At 52.9% G+C, this 18,640-nt stretch overlaps 1 protein-coding gene across 3 annotated transcripts in view; it reads right to left on the reverse strand.

The window, feature by feature from the left end:
• MRC2 (mannose receptor C-type 2) overlaps positions 1-10,152 on the reverse strand; it is a 55,077-nt gene extending 44,925 nt beyond the window's left edge. The window contains exon 1 of one of the 3 annotated variants that reach the window (XM_082443079.1): positions 9,491-10,152. In XM_082443079.1, coding sequence (XP_082299205.1) covers positions 9,491-9,605 — 115 coding nt within the window. In that variant the 5' untranslated portion in view covers positions 9,606-10,152. The remainder of the gene's footprint in view (positions 1-9,490) is intronic. The other 2 variants (XM_082443078.1, XM_082443077.1) reach the window with 2 other exon arrangements.
• Positions 10,153-18,640: the final 8,488 nt, after the last annotated feature.

Consider the following 18,640-nt stretch of genomic DNA (forward strand, 5'->3'; position numbering starts at 1 on the left):
CGCTCTAGAGCCCGCGAGCCACAACTACTGAGCCCACAAGCCTAGAGCCAGTGCTCCGCAACAAGAGAAGCCACCGCAATGAGAAGGCCGCTCACCGCAACGAAGAGTAGCCCCTGCTCGCCGCAACTAGAGAAAGCCCGCGCGCAGCAACGAAGACCCAACGCAACAAAAAATAAATAAATAAAAAATAAAATAAATTTATTTTAAAAATTATTTAAAAAAGAAAAGAATATAGTTTAGGGACTTCCTTGGCGGTCCAGTGGTTAAGACTTCACCTTCCAATGCAGGGGCTGTGGGTTTGATCCCTGGTGGGGGAGCTAAGATCCCACATGCCTCTCGGCCAAGAATCCAAAACATAAAACAGAAGCAATATTGTAACAAATTCAATAAAGACTTTAAAAATGGTCTACATCAAAAAAAATCTTTAAAAAAAGAATATAGTTCCTTACATTATCTACTAAATACAAAGGAGAAAAGGTACTTTTTTAGTGGAGAGATCTGGTAGACATCACATGAACCAATTGATCAAAGTCAGCATCACCAATAAGGGAACAAACTGACAATGTGATACGATGGGAAGGACACATGTGTGTCCCACCCCTGTGGTTTTCTTTCCAAAAATTTTTAACATGAATTTAATGATTAAACAATCAAATTCAGACTGAAGACACTCTACCAAACATTTGATGCCTGAAGTCATCAAAAATCCAATGTCATAAAAGACAAGAAGGCCAACTATTCTAGATTAAAAGAGGCTGAAGAGACAGGACACCAAATTGAGTCCTAGACTTAAACAATAGCTGACATTATTGGGACAACTGGAGAAATTCAAACACAAACTACATATTAGAAAAAACTATAGTATCTGTTATATTTCTTGGATGTGATTATGGTATTATGGTTTTATAGGAGAATGTCTTTGTTTTTAGTTGATACATGGTGAAGTACTGGTGTGAAATGTCACGTCTACAACTACTCAAAGATTCACCCCCCACACACACACACACACACACAGTGAGGTAAAGCAAATGTGACCAAGGATCCTCAGATCCTTAGAAATGAGGTTAAGCATCTATGAAGTTAGAAAATCCTTCCCTCAGGGACCAAGACTGACTGCAAGGCCGTTTCCTATTGAATTCCTATTTGACCAAGCTGCTCTGACTCAGGGCTGTTCTCTCTGCAGTCAGACAGGTTCCCAACCCTGTGTCTGAGATTTCAAAGCAGTCTATTGCTTCCATCTTCCTTCTAACAAACTTAAAAATTGCACCTAAAATGAAATCAGCACACATTTGCCTCTAGAACGTTCCTCTACATTTGGGGCTGGGGGGAGAGGTTGCTCTTCAAATATAAGCTTCAGGAAGGTAGGAGTCCTGACTGGCTTGTTCACCATGGTGTCATCAGCATCAAATACCACGCCTGGCACATTTTCAGTGCTCGGGAAAACAGAACAGTTAACCAAATGAATGAGAAAATGCATGTCAGTGATCAGACAGGCATCTTCAGTTAATTATTACCCGTGTGTGTATATTAGTTTGTATGATTGCCTTGTGGTCATGATAACTTTCCTTCTTACGTATATTTCCATGTACTGGCATTAGTTCTTTGTTTTTGGCCACACTGCTGCACCTCATGTGGAATCTTAGTTCCTCCACCAAGGATCGAACGTGCATCCCCTGCATTGGAAGGGCAGAGTCTTAACCACTGGACCACCTGGGAAGTCCCTGGTATTACATGTGTCATTATATTCTATATTTGTCATTTAGAACTACGTAAATTGTCCATCGTGTTAAGATATCTTGATTAGCCATGCTCTTGTTGTTGGGCATCTAGATGGTTTCCAATTTGTTTTGCTACTATAAATAGCACTTCTATGAACATTTTTTTTCTCTTTGGGATTAATGCCTTACAAATTCCCCAAGTGGAATTATGAGGTCAAAGGAGATGAAGGCTTACATATCTAGCTTCTTACGTCTTGTCTGAAAGACTGAATGCTAAAAAACTGAACTAATTTACGTGCTCCAGTCATACATATTAGTTGCTTCACAGCTCTGCCAAGATTAGGCTTTCTATTTTTACTAGTTTAATTACATATTTTTTAAAGTTAATTTCTTTAATTTCTAGTGATCTTTGCACTGTCTACATGACAACTTGCCAGCTGAATTTTCTCGTGATCAGCTGTAAATTGAAACTAAAAATGTTAAATTATAATCCTGTTGTCCAATACCATTTACAAGTACAGATTCATTTTCCCATTAGTGTGTTGCTTCTGGTGTGTCTTACGTTAAGTTCTTATAACAGTCTAAGTCTACTTTTGAAATGTATTCTGGTCCACTGGACTTTTTTTCTGTTTATTTTAATTCAATGCCATATGTTTTTCACGATTGTGACATCATCTAAAACTCTGGAAACTCATTGCCTTTCTACTACTACAAACTCATTTCCTTTCCACTACTACAACCAAAATTCTCATCACAAGAAAAAAACTTTGTAAAGATGTGAGGTGATAGATGTTAACTAAACATTGTGGAGATCATTTTGCAATACGTACAGATATCAAATCATTATGTGTACACTTTAAACTCAATACAATGTTATATGTCAATTACATTCAGTAAAACTGGTTGGTGGGGGGGAGCTCTTTGGAACACCTGTCTTTTTTTGTTTGGTTCAATACATATTTACTGAATGACAGTGTCCAAGGCTGGAAGCTGTGCAGGGTTGACAAAGCCCTGCCCCAGAGGTGCTCACAGTCTGGGAGGGGAGGAAGGGGCTCCACCAGGCGGGCGGCAGCGATGAAATGGCGAAGGAGTCTGGGGAGAAAGTCTCCTTCCAGCTGAGGCTGCAGGTATGAGGGGGGACCCGGAGCCACACCTGCGGAGCCAGACGCTCCTGGCCAAGCTAAAAGCGGGAGCGGGGGCCGCACTGGTCAGGACTCAGGGCACCTGAATTTGACTTGCTCAAGGGTTTGAAGAGAAAGGCTGGAACCTGACCATGGAAGGCCTCAAATTCTCAATTCAACTCTGTTCTGTTGGCGATTAAATCCGCCCTTTTGGATCACAAATCTGGCAACAATGTGGGCTCTGGACTGAGGATGGAAGCCAGGAGGCAGAGACTGCAGATGCAAACCACATCACAGAGGCCAGAGGGAGAGAAAATTTTCAAACAGTGTCCATCAATAGGGAAGCAGCTAAAGAAAAAAAAAAACAGTACATCCTTCCTACCAACTACTGAGCACCATTAAGAATGGCACAGCTCTGAAGCCTGTAATGGAAATGCCATGAATATTATTAAATAAAATTTATTGTATTATACAGTATAAAATGTGGTTCTGTTTGTGTAAAAGGAGTATTTATATGGGTGTATATGCATAAAGAACGGAAGATTACGCCGTTTAAAAAACTACTGACAGGGCTTCCCTGGCGGCGCAGTGGTTGAGAGTCTGCCTGTCGATGCAGGCAACACGGGTTCGAGCCCTGGTCTGGGAGGATCCCACATGCCGCGGAGCGGCTGGGCCCGTGAGCCACAACTACTGAGCCTGCGCGTCTGGAGCCTGTGCTCCGCAACAAGGGAGGCCGCGATGGTGAGAGGCCCGCGCACCGCGATGAAGAGTGGCCCCCGCTTGCCGCAACTGGAGAAAGCCCTCGCACAGAAATGAAGACCCAACACAGCCAAAAATAAACAAACAAAATAAATAATAATTAAAAAAAAAAAACTACTGACAGTGGTTACTGTTAGGGTGCGTGTGGAAGGAAGGGAGGACCTCAGATTTTTTACATGTTACCCCTGTATGGTCTGACCGTTTTCCACCGAGCATGCATCATTAAAACTGAGGCTATCAACAGCACCCATGCTACAAGGTGAGGCCTGCAAAGGGGCACTGCATTTAGTAATTAGGAAGCCTCATTACCAGGACTGCTGGGAGGCAGCTCCTCAGGAGGCAGGTTACGGGGAGGCAAGATGACAGGCGGCTGGGTAGGCAGTGCAAGGGCAGAGACCAGGGAACTCAGCTCTGAAAGGAAGTTTAGCTGAAGAAGCTTCACGATGAAGAGAAGCAAAAAAGGAGGGAAGTAAATTGAGGGGCCTGAGGGGTAAGGACAGGTGAGGATGGATTTTTTTTTTCTTTAGGATTTAAATTTACTTTCAGAAAAAGTATGGTTACTTTTAGGCACTTATGGTATGTCATCAAGCAGTAAAGGGTAATCAAAGACCTACTTTGATTAAAAACAAAAGTGGCTGTAGCTAGGGCTTTGTATGTTGAGGATTGTGTCTTTTTCATGTTTAAGTCCCTTGATATTCATGTTTTCTCTTCCTAATAATAATAAAAATAGCAATAATTTAATATTATTTGTTAAGAAGTGACTGTGTCCAGCACTGTACCCCGTAACTCATACATATATTGTCATTTCTTACGATATCCCTACGAGGGGCTGTTATTTTATTTTTCCCATTTTACAAGTGAAGAAACTGGAGCCTCTGCCCGAGGTCACGCAGCTGGCGAGTGGCATTAATTACAGCCCCACCGACCCTGTCCCGATTTACATCTGAGACTGAGGAGGCGGGGCGTTCCCAGCCACGCCCCCTCCAGCCTCAGTCTACAGTGGGGAGCGCTGTGTCCGCCTCCCGTTCCAAACACTTTCTGAGGATGTCGGGAGAGGCTGGGAAACTGGCTTCTCGTTTTTCCCTGTAGGAGCTCCAAGCCCACCACGGCAGCTTCTCACCATATCCTTCTAGAAGTGACCCCCAAGAAAAAGAGAAAAAAGGCAGCCCCTCCCTTCTGGGGTTTATCCCCGTGTTCACCCTCTGGGAGCTTGTGTCCCTTTAGCCCAGGTGAGCCCAAGCGGCAGTGACCAGGGCCCCTCGGTGTCCTTCTCAGGATCCTGAGTCTTGAAGGAAGGGGCAGTGGCAGCCAGGCAAGAAGAGAGGAAGGGCATTCCAGGCAGAGGGAGCGGTGTGTGCGAAGGCCTGGAGCGAGGGGGGGGCAGTGAGGGTTCAGGGAGGAAGGAGCGGCGCGCTACGCTACGGGGGAGAGCAGGGAAAAGGCGTGGGGGGCTGGGTGACTGGGAAGAAGCTGAGGTTTCAGAGCCATCGTCCTGCAACAGAGCCAAGGCTTTTGCGGGGGCAGGATGCACAGTCAGAGGTACTCAAGTGGGGCGGGGAGAGCTGAGGAGAGGCAGAGAGCCTGGGCTCAGCCAGGCCGGATGGAAGGAGTCTACACGGTCAAGGGGCTCGGGAGAGGGGACAGAGGGTCCAAAGAAGAGGGGGAAGGGCAGGAAAGAAACTAACCACTGGAGTTCCACATGGAGCCACAGGTGGGGGACCAACCCAATCTGTCCTCTAAGAGGCTGGAGCTGGCTGAGGCCGCAGATGCCACTACACAGCCTTCATTCCGTCTGCCTTTTCAGGACACAGCCCCTAGCTGAGGCGTGACTGGGATCTGCAGTGCCCGGGGTGAGTTCCAGGAGCTGCATCACGGCTCAAAGGCCCCCCCGCCCCGCCCCAGATTTATAGGATCCAGTCACGGGAAAGCGGCACCCCGTCATCTCATGAAGGGCTAAACCGGAAGGGACACTTCCTGTCAGCAATGCCCAGGCCCTCCAAGTCCAGGGACCCCCACAGGAGGTGCAGGGGAGGTGGGCTCACAAGAACAGGCCGCAGTCACTCCTTCCCGCAGCACTGCGCAGGCTCGGTAAACATCCTCCTACTGACTGGATGAACAAATATGAAATCCCTGACCGGAGGGAAGCGGGGTCCTCCTCCATCGGGCCCCTTCAGTCCCTCAGGAGCAGGCACCTCAGACCCCCGAGGATACTGAGGGGGGGCTCCGTCCCTGCATCTGGGGCTCCATCCCTGCGTCTGGGGGCCCTGGGGCTGGGGAAGAGACAAGCACCCAGACAGCTGGGGTGTAACAGAGGGCCGCCCACTCTACCCCCTTCCCGGGGTTCCTCTCAGGAGGACACATTGAGAGGATGTCCTAGAGGACTTGGAGCTTTGGGGGAAAGCCCCTAAAGTAGAATTTTCCAGCCTTCCCTAACACACACTCCGGCAAAGTTCATTTTACAGAGACGCAGCGTGGTCTGGTACCTAAGTGCTCAGGCTCAGTAGCCACACCTGGGTTCGAATCTCGCTTTCACCTCTTTCTAGCCGTGTGTTCTTGCGCAAACGACTTAACATCGCTAGTCTGTTCACCGGCAGTGTGTGAGATGGGTGATAACACATCCCAGGGTTGTGAAAGATGGAAGAGCCCTTGTCCTACGGTATGCCACACAGCGCCCAGAGCATTAAGAATGGGAGCCACTGCGGTTACCACTTCATCCCTCTGAAGGGTGCAACAGGGTTCCTATTTAACGCTTAAATTAGTGGTGAATCCAAATGAATGCTCTTCTGAGAATTTCATGGTGCTTCTGAAATCATCTCACCGGCCCAAATCAACCATACCCTGCAGGCATCAGGAAACTGATGAGATTTCCCTGTTGTGAACAATGGGGACCAAGACCCTGGCCTCCTCCTCCCCTGCCTGCACCCTCAACTTGTCCAGGTCAACCCAGCAGAGGGCTGGATCTCAGCACTAACCACAGCTCAGCTGGGCACTATCTCAGCCCTGGCAGCTCACAGAAGGCAAGCGGTTGGAGAAAGGAAGACTGGGTGGAGGGGCAGTAAGAAAGCTCTGAACTCCATGACTCACCAGGACCTGGGCCAGAAGTGCAGGCCATCTGTCCGGCTGACTCTGGCAGCAGCAGCAAGTACCTGCTGCCTTTCCAAAGGGGTGCCTCCCTCCCTGTCCTTTAGACAGCAGGGTCTGTCCCCACAGCAAGATCTCCCAAGGTCTCCTCACTCCTGGACCTGGATATCTGATGCCTGGGGCTCCCAGCAACCCTCTTTCCAATCTGCACCTCATTCCTCTGGTCAGAAGCTCCCAGGGGTTCTCCAGGGCTCCCCACCGCCAGCCAGCAAGTTGCTCCCCCACCTTGGCCTCTGGGAAAGCTGGCCAGTTTCCTCTTCGCTCGAGCTTCTCCCCCACCTCACTGAGGAACTCTCCACCTCAGCCCAGCAAGCTTCCACAGAATCCCCAGCACAGCCCAGGCCGCCTTGCCCATCTCGCCCTCTCTGCTCCCCTCCCCGCGTCTGCAAAGCCTGGTCCCTCCCAGCCTCCCTCCCGAGGGCCTTGGTGACCCTTTGCCCCACACAGTTTCTTCTGCTTCTCTAAGGACACAACTTACACCTCCCCTGTACCTTCCCTCCTCCCCAAGTAGTTGGCTCAGCACGGAGCAGTGAAGGATACAAAAATGCATCAATACTGCAATTAACAAAGAGGCCTTCCAGCTACAAGCTTTGCAGGGTGCCCCTCTGGGTACTCCACGGCGGGTGGAGAAAAGATGGATTCTGCCATTCCACACCAAGAAGGCGCTGCTGCCCTGCCGCCCCCAAGGGGCTCTGCGGTGCCCCATCCTCTTCCCTACTGGTGGTCAAGAAGCCACCACGTGCACGTCACCCCCACGGTAAGTTTCACCCCAGCAGCACTGGCCTGCCAAGCCGAATCCTATCTCCCACGAGCATTTCCTGGGGCCATCTGGAGCCTGGTGCTGATAAACTCTTTCCAGTGACCACCCAATTCGTCAGGTACAGGGGGACGAGGAAAGAATTCGGCTAGAAGAGGAGTATTCTGGGCAGAGGGAACAGGGCAGGGACAGTACCTGCAACAATTTCAACATCCTCTTGCTCAGCTGCTGCTCTGGAGACCAGGCTATCCCCACCCCAACCCGCCCCCGCCCTCATCTCCAGCTCCCCTCCATCCACCCCTGCCCACACCTAAGCTTCTCTGGGGTGATCAATGCATTGCCCTGGAGACTGGCCTCTCCGAGGCTATGGGGGACACAAGCCCAGGGACACAGCCTGAGGAAGGGCAAGGGGGGCCTGGAGGAGACCCAGAGGCAGAGGGCCACTCCAGGCATCCTCCCTGACCTGGCTTCTCACCAGGCATTTCCAGCTCCCTCTGTCAAAGGCTCCATAGGGGAAAAGGCCGAGTCAGCACTCTGGCCACAACTCTCCCAGGGCCTGGCTTTACAATGTGCTCTGGGGCTCTTGGAATGGCCATGCTCCTCCACCCCTCCCGCCCAGCCTGCCTTCACAGAGGAGTAAAGATGCAGGGAGGCAGGGGAACAGCCTGGGTGCCTGGACCTGCAGTGGATAGGGAGGTACTTCCTGGTTTGTGTTTGCCTGACATTCAGTTCCGGGTGGGTCTGGAATTCAGCAGAGGGGCTCTGCCCGGTGTGAATATGCATCACCCGGCCCCCACTTCTCCCATCGGCACAATCGGGCACAATCCGGGCACAATCCGAGCAGATACGTGTCTTGGTCGCCTACGTCACGCCATCAGTGGGGCAGGCCAACCCAGCAAGCACTGGCTGTGGCTAGAGGCCCCAGATCCTCCAGGGGGCTGTCTGGACTTGGCACAAAACTGCACACGCTGCACTGACTGTCCCCTTTCACTCAGCCCCCTCCCCAAATGAAACGTAAAGCAAGACCAAGCTTTATAGGCCCAGCAATGGGGCTGTAATAACCACACTCCCTGGCAGTTCCACCTCTGACTCCTGCAAGCCCCCCAGGAAGTAGATCTTTCCCTTTCCCTCTGGGATTCCTGGTGAGGAGTCTGTCTGTCCCCACAATTCACTGTCATCCTTTGAAAGACCAGCAGAAAGAATGCACAGCTTTGGGTTTTTGTTTTCTGTCGGTTGGGTATTTGCATCTTTAGCAGCTTTTTTGCCGCCCAAGATCTGTCCATTCTGGAGGGGTGCCAGCTTGGCCAGAGCCGCCCACACAACACTACACCACACACACACACACACACACACACACACACACACGCACACCGTGCCCAGCCTGTCGCTGCATCCTCCTGATGGCACAAAACTGCCCCACAGAGCTCCATTCAACTGGTGCGGATGCCGCATGCCACAAGCTGTCCTTGAAGACCAAGTGTGGAAAAGAAAATACAAACATCCCCGAGGTGCCGGGAAAGGCAAACAAGCCCTTACGAATAATTCAAAAACAACAGTAATGCATCGGTCCTGGAGCAAAGCAAGGAGCCCGGCCTGGAGCCTCCTCTGGTTTCGTCGGACGCGCCCTGCCTGTCCCCGGGCCCAGGGCAGGGCCGGCGCCGGGTCGTCCCAGAGGGCGGGCGCGGGGGTCCTCCCGGAGCCCGCCCTCTTCCTCCGAGGCGGCTCGAGACCCCCGGGCTCCCCTCCCCCGCCGCCCGCCACATCTGGTTCCACTCAGATCCTCCCCCCACCTCCAGGCGCGCTCCTCCTCCCTTCTCCCCCGCTTTCAGAAAAGCGGAGACGATTTTTTAAAACCCAGTCACACACGCACACGCACACACACACACACACTTCTGGGGGAAAAAAAAAAAAAAGGAGGGAAAAGTCGGGAGAGGCCCGCTTCCCGGCGCTCCCCTCGCCCGCCCCCGAAGTTGGCCAAGCTGGCAGCGCCTTACCCGAGAGGGCAGCGGCGGCGGCCCCGGGGCGGCCGACGTGCAGACCCCCGAGGAGCAGGGCGCAGCGCAGCAGGTGACGAGGCCAGGGCGCGGGAGCCGGCCGGCCGGGCCCCATGCCCGCGGCGTGGCGCTAGGGGACGCAGGGACCGAGGGCGCACGGGCGCGGCGCGCGGTGGCGGCCCCGGCGCTGGGCTGTGGTGACCGCCCGCGAGGGGCTCGCGTCTTCCTCCGGGTCGGGAAGAAGTGATGCCTCCCGGGGCGAGGAGGGGAGGAGGAGGGAAGGAGGCAGGCCGGGCGGAGGGAGGGCGGAGGGAGGAGCGCAGAACCCGGGAGGAGGGTTTGAGGGGCAGAGGGGAAGGGAAGCGGGCAGCGTGGGAGGGGAAGGGGAGGAGGAGCGGGCAGGCGCGGGGCCGGGGCCCGAGAGACAGCGCCGAGAGGGAGAGGAAGGGGAGGCGGGAGAGAAGGATCCGCGGGGTCGAGGAGGACCCCGCCGTGCACTCTTTCTCTCGCTCTCCGCTTCCCTGTCTCCCCGCCTCGCCTTCCCTCTCTTCTCTGTCCGGGCCTGGAGCCCCAGACGCTGCGTCACAACTCCCCGGCTGGCGCGGGCGGGGAAGCAACTGCAAAACTTTCCGCAAACTTCACCGCGTGGCGGGACGTGGGCTGCACCGCCCGACTGGGCGGGGCGGTGGCGCGCGGCGGACCCAGGCGGCCAGACCCCGGCCCTTGGCACCCCCTCTGTCCCGCCTCTTTCTGCCCACGTCTCCAGCCCAGCCGCCAAGCGTCCGCTACCTCCGCGCCTAGGAGGACCCCTCCCCCGGTCTGATGGGGAAGGGGCGGAGCCCAGGGCTCGGCCACCCGGGCAAAGATTGGGGGAGGGGGAGGTAGGGTCCCTGTGCCGTGTGCGGGAGGGCAAACACTTGCAAGTGTTGTTTTAGCATTTGCGTGACCCCCGTGTCTGCGTCTCTGGCGCAAAGCGGGGTTAGTGCTTTTGCTAGATGGGGCTGTATCCAGAAACCCAGGGAAAATCCGTCCACTGGACGTCCCAAAAGACAGACATCATCACTCTCACCAGCAACCGGACTGCTGACGGGTCGCAAAGGACCAAATGGAAATTTCATAAAAGAGAAGACAAGCCACAGTTATTTCGTATTATGCAACAGGTCACTGCAGCGCAGAGCACTGAACTGAGAGGATGTTAAGAGTCTAGCCCCACCTCTGATTCCTTGAGCGACCTTGAAAAAGTTACTTGGGATGTCTGGGCTCAGAGCCGGCCTGCGACATTTAGAGACCCTAATGCGAAGAAGATTCACATTCTCCCACCACGAGTAATCAAATAAAAACACTATGAAACTGTAATATAAATTTTATTGTTTCCTGTACTGTCCACCTCAGTGCTATTTTTGGAAATAACAAATTCAATGTTTTTTCTTTTTACTACCCTTGCCTTGGGTAAATCTTTCCCCATCGCTGCAATGAGGGTATGGGGCCAAATATGCTCACTAGCTCTCTCCATCCCTGCTGGGCTGAGATTCTTCGCAAATATCAACCTAGAGGCTGCAGGACCCCAAAGTGAGCGCCCACTAAAATCCGCTAGAGTCCCCTGGGAAGATTCCTACTATCCACACTTTGGCCCTAAAAAATGGTTAGCAGTCAGGCCAGCAAAGCCCTTGGCACTCCACAGCTAGCTTGGGCAGGTCTGACAGACCTAAGACTGCCTTCGCTGCCCTTTAGCACACATCTTGATGTGGCATGTCCTGGGGTCCCAGCGCTCCGCGGGTTATTGACCACGCTGGGGCTGCTGCCTCCAGGATCATCCTCTTGGTGCACCCTTTCTCACATTATTTACAAAGGGGTTCAGGATTTGCCAGCTTCAGCTAAGCTGCCCTCTCTTTCTTCCTGTCTGAGCAGCCAAAACACAGGAAGCTTCTTCTCTAAGTCATCTTACAGGCGTCTATCTGCTTGCTTATCTCTGGATGCGCTGGCCACAGTTCTCACCAAGGAGTCCCCTTGTCGCTGGAAGGGAACTCAAGCAGGGCTCCCAAGGAGGCCTCCAGATTCTGGAACAGGGTTGGGTCTCTCTTCCCCACCAGCCCAAGTAGGTTTGGGCATTCCTCCCACCAGCAGGGCAGAAGCTGACTACCTGACATCACCAGTAAATCACGTGGGTCCAGAAAGTCCACCACCCGCCAGCACGGTGCCCTGAGCGCCCAGTACACAAGAGATGCTCTCATTTCTTCGTTCACCCATTCAACAAGCACTGGTGGCTAGCCCTGGGCTAGCTGCTGGGGAACAATGACGAGCAGAGTCGCAGTCCTATAAGAGTTTTGTTTAGTGGGGAAAATGACACAATATTTGCCATATTCCAGGCGGAGAAGACTGCCACGAAAGGGCTGAGGAGCACGGAAGTATGTTGCGCTACTAGCAGGGGCAGATGTTTGTTCAAGTCTCTGAGGCCCTGTTCTAGTCTCTGCCGAGGGTGAGGCTTCCTGCTCCAGCGTGCCAGGGTTACGCATTGTATTCTGCTGATTGTGTGGGCCCACGTCCGTGGCCACCATCTGTCTTAGATCTTGAGCTTGCAGGGCAGAGAGCCAGCGACGTCTGGGCAATTCTCCCTGTGGAGAGTCCAGCCCAGTCCCCCACCGCTTAAAGATCCTGTGCAGCATCAGTTGTCAGTGGAAGGTGGTCACAGTCTGCAAGAGTGTTGGGTGTTGTGAGGAGGTTGGGGCTTTCAGAGGGACCCCCTCATCAGCACCCAGAACCTCATCTACTTCCAAAGGGTCAGCGTCCTCTGTGCCTACTGCCTCCTCATCGTTCCTGTTAAAGCTCAAACAGCCATTTATTGAGGGCCTACTGTGTCCCAGGCATCAGGCTAGATGCTGGGGACTTAGCCAGTCCAGGGGGTTTTTGCCAAGATGATATTCACTATAATGGAATCGATACTGAGAAATGGCTCTCGCTCAGCAGCAAAGGCACTGTGGGTCTGCTGATTTCATCAGAACCAGTTTAGAGGAAGGAGCACAGACTTTGGAGTCAGAGAGACCTGAGTTAGAATCCTGACTTTCCCAGTTACTTGCTTTGTGACATGCAGTGAGTTACTGAAGCTCTCAGTGAGGTCACAATTCGTATTTGTAAACGGGGTAACAATTCCTATCTTGTCCTGAGAATGAAATATTTTGTGCAAAGGGAGGGCATGGCCCCTAGATAAAGACATTCAGGAAACGTCAGTACCCTCCCTGCTTCTCATCTTCCTCTGCTGTTTGGACGTCAGGGTTATCTCCCTTACTCCCTACCCTGCACCCTGCCTACCTTTCGACCCCACCCCACCGGCCGGGAGAGCTGCACAGGTCAGTTTGATCAGGATTGCAACACGATGTTTTCCTTTGCCTGAGAGAACAAGACAACCTCCCCACCTGCTCTGAACATCTCCATGTTTAACTGTACGTAAAAATGGTGTTCTGAAGTGTAAACTAAGCCGGGTAGAAGCAGCTCTCTGCCCACTTCTGCTGGCTAATAAACGCATGTCCAGAAGTAGTGGGACGAGTCCAGGCCTGGGGGTCGGAGTTGAGCTGGAATTCCAGCTCAGCCACCCACTATCCAGGTGCCCTCCAGGCAAGTCACTTCCCTTCTGAGTCTCAGGAGCCCTTTGACGTACACGTTTTGGGATCATTACTCACTGTGCTTAGGGTTCCTCTTGCATTAGTCTCTTCTTCCCTGGTTCTGGACCTCAGCAGCCTCTCCGGCCAGAGGGTGCCCAGGGGAGCAGAGCCCGTGGACACTCCTGGCAGCCGGGCCTACAACAAAAGCTTAGGAGAGAGGAACACAAGGCAGGAAGAATGCAACTGGATGGCCAAGTAGAATAGCAGAACATGAAGAAAGGAAAGAGGGACTTCCCTGGTGGTCCAGTGGTTAAGAATCCACCTTCCAATGCAGGGGACGCAGGTTCAATACCTGGTCGGGGAACTAAGATCCCACATGCCACTGGGCAACTAAGCCTGCACGCCCCAACTACTGAGCCCACACGCTCTGGAGCCCACGTGCCACAACTAGAGGGAAGCCTGTGTGCTGCAACTAAGACCCGATGCAGCCAAATAAATATTTTTTAAAAAGAGTCTGATCAACTAAAGGCTCTGGCTAATTAGGTGGCAAAATCTGATGAAAGAAAGAAAAAGAAAGGGAAGAGAAGAGAAAAGAAAAGAAAGACAAGGTCAGTCCTTACCTGAGGCAACTAGGCTAAGGGGGTATGAACCCCAAGGAGCATCTAAAATTTTCCCCACCCTGCACCTTTCCAAGCCAGGGGAAAAGTCTGGCCAAGCCTGGGGCTGGTCTGGGCAGATCCCAACCCTTCCGCCTTCTCCCTGGGCTCCTGCACCTCAAACCCTTGGCTCTCCACTCAGGCAATCTGCCCTTTGAGTCCCCCCTTGTCCGCAGCACTGAGGACCTGAGACGGAAGGAAGAAGGCAGGCTTGGGGTTCAGACACACCCAAGTTTCAAGGTTTGGCTCCACCTCTTCCAGCTGCGTGATCTTGGGACAGTTCACCTAAAAGAACTATTATTTCTCCCAGGACTTCCCTGGTGGCGCAGTGGTTAAGAATCTGCCTGCCAATGCAGGGGACACGGGTTCGAGCCCTGGTCCGGGAAGATCCCACATGCTGCAGAGCAACTAAGCCCGTGCGCCACAACTACTGAGCCCGCATGCCACAACTACCGAAGCCCGTGCACCTACAGCCCGTGCTCCACAACAAGAGAAACCACCGCAATGAGAAGCCCGCGCACCGCAACGAAGAGTAGCCCCCACTCACCACAATTACAGAAAGCCCGTGCGCAGCAACGAGGACTCAACACAGCCAAAAATAAATTTAAAAAAGAAAAAAAAAATTTCTCCAACATCCACATTACTGGGGAATTTTATGGTTGTCTGTCTTCTCCTGGTCTACCCCATCATGGCCACAAATATAACCTAAAAACAAGTCTGCCCACTTTCCCTAGGCTCTTTCCTTTACTCCCTCTTATTGGAGGACACTGAGAAGGGCCCTCCACTCCCAAAAGGGCAGCTGAGTTTGTACCCACTCACTTCGAGCCTGAGGCCTGGATTAGAAAACTTCCTTTGAAGGGACTCCAAACCCCAGCTTCTTCTTCCCCAGGGAACAGGAGATAATTACCTCATGACCCCTTCCAGGAAGCAGGACATGCAGACTTCCTCCCCGTGCATCTAGTTTGGATGTGCCGCCCAGTTGCAGGAGTCACCACAGTGATGCCCACAGCTAACAGCAGGGCCCCAGGGCAAGCGCAGAGCAGGGGGCTCACAAATCCAATGCCTCCAGGATCCTCACTGGCTCCTGTGTCTACTCAGGAGGCTTCAGCAGGTCAGAAACAAGCTGGCCAACGGAGGCTGAGAGAGGAGTAGAGGTTGGCCTCAGGCACCGCCACAAACAAGAGGGGGCGACAGAGCTGAGCTGAAGGATGCAGTTCCCAAAACCTTCCTTCTACTGCCCTACCCAGCTGGTGCCAGAGCAGGCAGAGAGGGATGTCGCATCACCCTGTCTGCTCTACGGGGCCCTCTCCCAACCTGGAGGTGCAGGTCCTCTTAGCCTGTCCTTGCACTGAGGACAGGGCAAGCCAGGAATCGAGGCCTGTGCTGGTCCACAGCTCTAGCTGGGCCAGCTGCTTCTGCATCCCTCTCTTCACGAGGTCACCTGAGGCTTCAAGAGGGAGGTCCTGACTCCCAATTCCCAACTCAGGAAGGACAGGCAGGATGAGGTTTTCTCCAGTCTCCGTACCTGACACTCCGAATGCAGGGCTGGGCCCAGTTCCTGCCCACAGTTTTGTGTGGCCCTCCCAGATCCTGACCGAAGGCAGAGCCTCCCCTGGCGGAACAGAGCCCCACATGCAGGTGGCTGCACCCAGCTGGCCCAGCACCCGCACTCCAGCTGCAAGAGACGGCCAGACCCTTCCACAGCCCCCAGCGAAGCAGCAGCAAGCACAGACTGGGGCACCAGTGGCTGGTGACCAGCATTTTTAAGATGAAGTAAAACAGTAAACATCAGTGCATTGCACATGAGCTAAGTTCTAGTCTGTGAAATGTGCGTTGGGTTGAGATGTTAAGGGTTTCTTTTTGCGGCTTGCCATCAAAGAAATTTGAAAAATACTGCTGTTGAAGAGCTGGAACCAGCTACACAGGCTCCCTGGCTGTCCCTGCCCAGCTCCGATCTGCTCACTCCCTGACCAAAGACCTGCATCCAACACACTGCCCCGACCTCCTCCTCGGTCTCACATCGAAGGTCTCTCACCCCCACCTGTCCAGCCCAACTTCCCCTTCCAGGAACTGTGCTTCAGCAGGCCAACAACCCGTCGTTCCTTTAGCCACGCCCTGGGCTCACAAACACACACACACACACACACAGACACACGACAAGGCAGAGAAGTAAGGGAGAGGTGTTCAAGGTGCTGTGAGAGCCCAGAGGAAGGAAGGCTGCAGGGGACGCTTGAGCTGAGTTTTCAAAGATGTTCAGATGACCAACTCCTGGAGGCATGACAGTGCAGGGAGAGATCTAGGCATGACAGACACTTCATGGCAAGAGCACAGAATGGGTGAAGGACCCTTTGCTGCAAACACTGCCCTTCCTCACTCTCTTTCATTCTGCCCATCTTTCAAAGCCCAGTTCAACGCCATCTCCCGAATCCCCAGGAACCTCATCTCACTCATGGAATTCATCAGCTCCAAGCTTACATTTACTACATGTAGCTACTAAATGATAACACAGGAGCCAAGTCTGATGTACCTTTTTACACCCCACACAGCCTAGCCCAACGTATTAGAAACAGAAAGGTCTCAAGAGAAGTGTTTTGAGTGGACGCATGAAGTTTAGAGCTGTGACAACTGTAGCTCAGTGTGTGTGAGTGCCTGGCCCAGGGTCGCAGAGCATGCAGTCTTCACTAGGAGCTCTCCTGTTGTCTTGTTTTATCAGATACCAAAACCAGGCCCAGTTCTGTCTGGTTCACGTGGGCTGAGGAGCAGGGTTAGCATTAAGGTTGTGGGCAGGGTTCTGGGAGTCTGTAGATGCGAAGAAGCAATGGCTCCTGAAATTAATTTGTAGGGAAAGACCTTCCTTTTCATGCATGCCCTTCTCTTAGGGCACAGGGCTGAGTCTGACTCTAGGACAGTCTTCCTTCTAGAAACAGGCCAGGGCCCACCTGCACTGGAGGGCCTTCTGTGTCTTGCAGACACCTCTCCAAGGGCCCCTGTGACTCAGAGGAGGCATCTAGCAACACCCTCTGCTTTTTACTTTTTCAGTTGCTGAAAACATCTTTACATCTCTCACCCCCTGCAAGACTTACAGTGACCATGAGCAGTCAAGACAAAGGGTCTGATCCCCACTTGTCAATTAGGACACAGGAACAGGGAGTTACAGGATTTTTCACTTCCTCATCTACAAAGCAAGATGACACGGTAAGAGGGCTTAGGGAACCTGAGGCAGGAACGTTCTGGGAAACCATGGCCCCTTCTTCCCACCTAACTTCACTTCTAGCTCAGGACAGCAGAGGCAGGGCTGCTGCCCAAGCCAGCTGGGTCTCCAAGTAGATTTCTAAAGGCTAGTCCTGAGGGAGGGGGTACTCAGTGAAGGGAGCCCCGGGGCAGTGGAACCCAAGATTAGAGAAAGATATGCTTCCGGCTGGGCGCCAAGGTGCAGCCCTTAGCTCCAATGCTCTCTGCCCAAAGATGGCACTCAGAGAATCCACCTCACAAAACGTTCAAGCCTGCAGTCCCTCCCCTTCGATCCTGCTCTACCTACCACCAGTCGCCAAATCAATCTGGGCTTTGGCTTCCTCATACATAAAATCAGCGAGATGCTTCTATGAAGCAACACAGCTGAGGAACTTCTCTGCAAAGTAGCAGTGCGAGAGCCCCTTCTGTTTGCTGATACCGCCCTCTGCAGCTCCTCCCCCAAGCTGCCTTGGGGGTGCAAAGGCTGGGACAGCACAGGAGGCCACCACAGTGGCAGGCTGTGCCTGGAGGCCAAGGAGGTTGAGGTTACCACAGTCTTCTGGCGGGGCACTTACCGCCACACCCAGGCCTGACTGGTGGCCCGCCGCTCTCTGGCCCCTACACACCACGGGGTCTCTTGCCCAGCACCACACACGCCCCTCCGCCGGCCAGCCTGTCTCAGGCCCTGCGAGCTTCCCCGGCACAATAGAGCTCTTTATTCCTTGCCCCTACCATGCCCCAGACCTGCTCCCGGGCCTGCCTGTTTTGCTAGCCTCTGGCAGGTTCCCCCAACCCACCCACAGAGCTTGGCATCGGCCGGAGTCCCACCTCCTCTCCCCACGATCTCTCTGCAACTCTCTCCTTCCCAGAGCCCTTCCAAGGAGCTGCAGCTCAGCCCCAGGATCTCCTCAGCCCGGATCCAGATTACCAGGCTGGATTCATAAGCAGACCCAGATCTCAGTCCTCCGGCAGCCCTGGACCCCTCAGATAAAAGAAAAATGTGATAAATTAATTCACAAGAAGGAACTGATAAGTTGTTACATATATTTTAAGAGAAGGCCAAAGGTAAGAAGCTTTGCCTGAAGGAGTGAATGATTCTTGAGTATACTGTTAGGTACCAAGGCACCGGTATAAGGGTATAAAAGGGCATATAAATGACATCTGGTCCTAGGACAGCCCAGAGCTTAAAGTAGATTTTTATCCCCAACACAAAAAATAAAACAAAGCCATCTCTGTCTTCCAGCTGGGTGAGTTTAGACAAGCCCTGAGAGCCACCCTCCAGCTGCCCCCTTGCTGGGGTGGATGATACAGTCAGTAGGGCTTGTGACCTTCAGTGCTTATGCCATCTGGGAGACAGATAATGGGAGGGGGGCGGCTGAGAACATACATTCTTAACAGGTTCCCAGGTGCTGCTGTTGCTGCTGGACTGGTGGCCCCACTGGCCTATACAACGCCCCCTCCCACACTCAGCCAGAAGCAGTCCTGGATGCAGGGTAAGAGAAGGCTGCTGACCTTGCAGGACAGAGGTTGATACTGAATCTCAAGCCAGAGAGGAAGGCTGCTGAAAGGTCTACATCATTACTCCAGACAAAATCTCCTGACAACCTGGAGAGTAGAAAGGCTCTGAACCTCAACCAGCAAACTTGGGAGTCTCACTAAATCCTGTG

This window comes from Balaenoptera physalus (assembly GCF_965194825.1).
Source record: "Balaenoptera physalus genome assembly, chromosome: 20".
Classification (NCBI taxonomy): domain Eukaryota; kingdom Metazoa; phylum Chordata; class Mammalia; order Artiodactyla; family Balaenopteridae; genus Balaenoptera; species Balaenoptera physalus.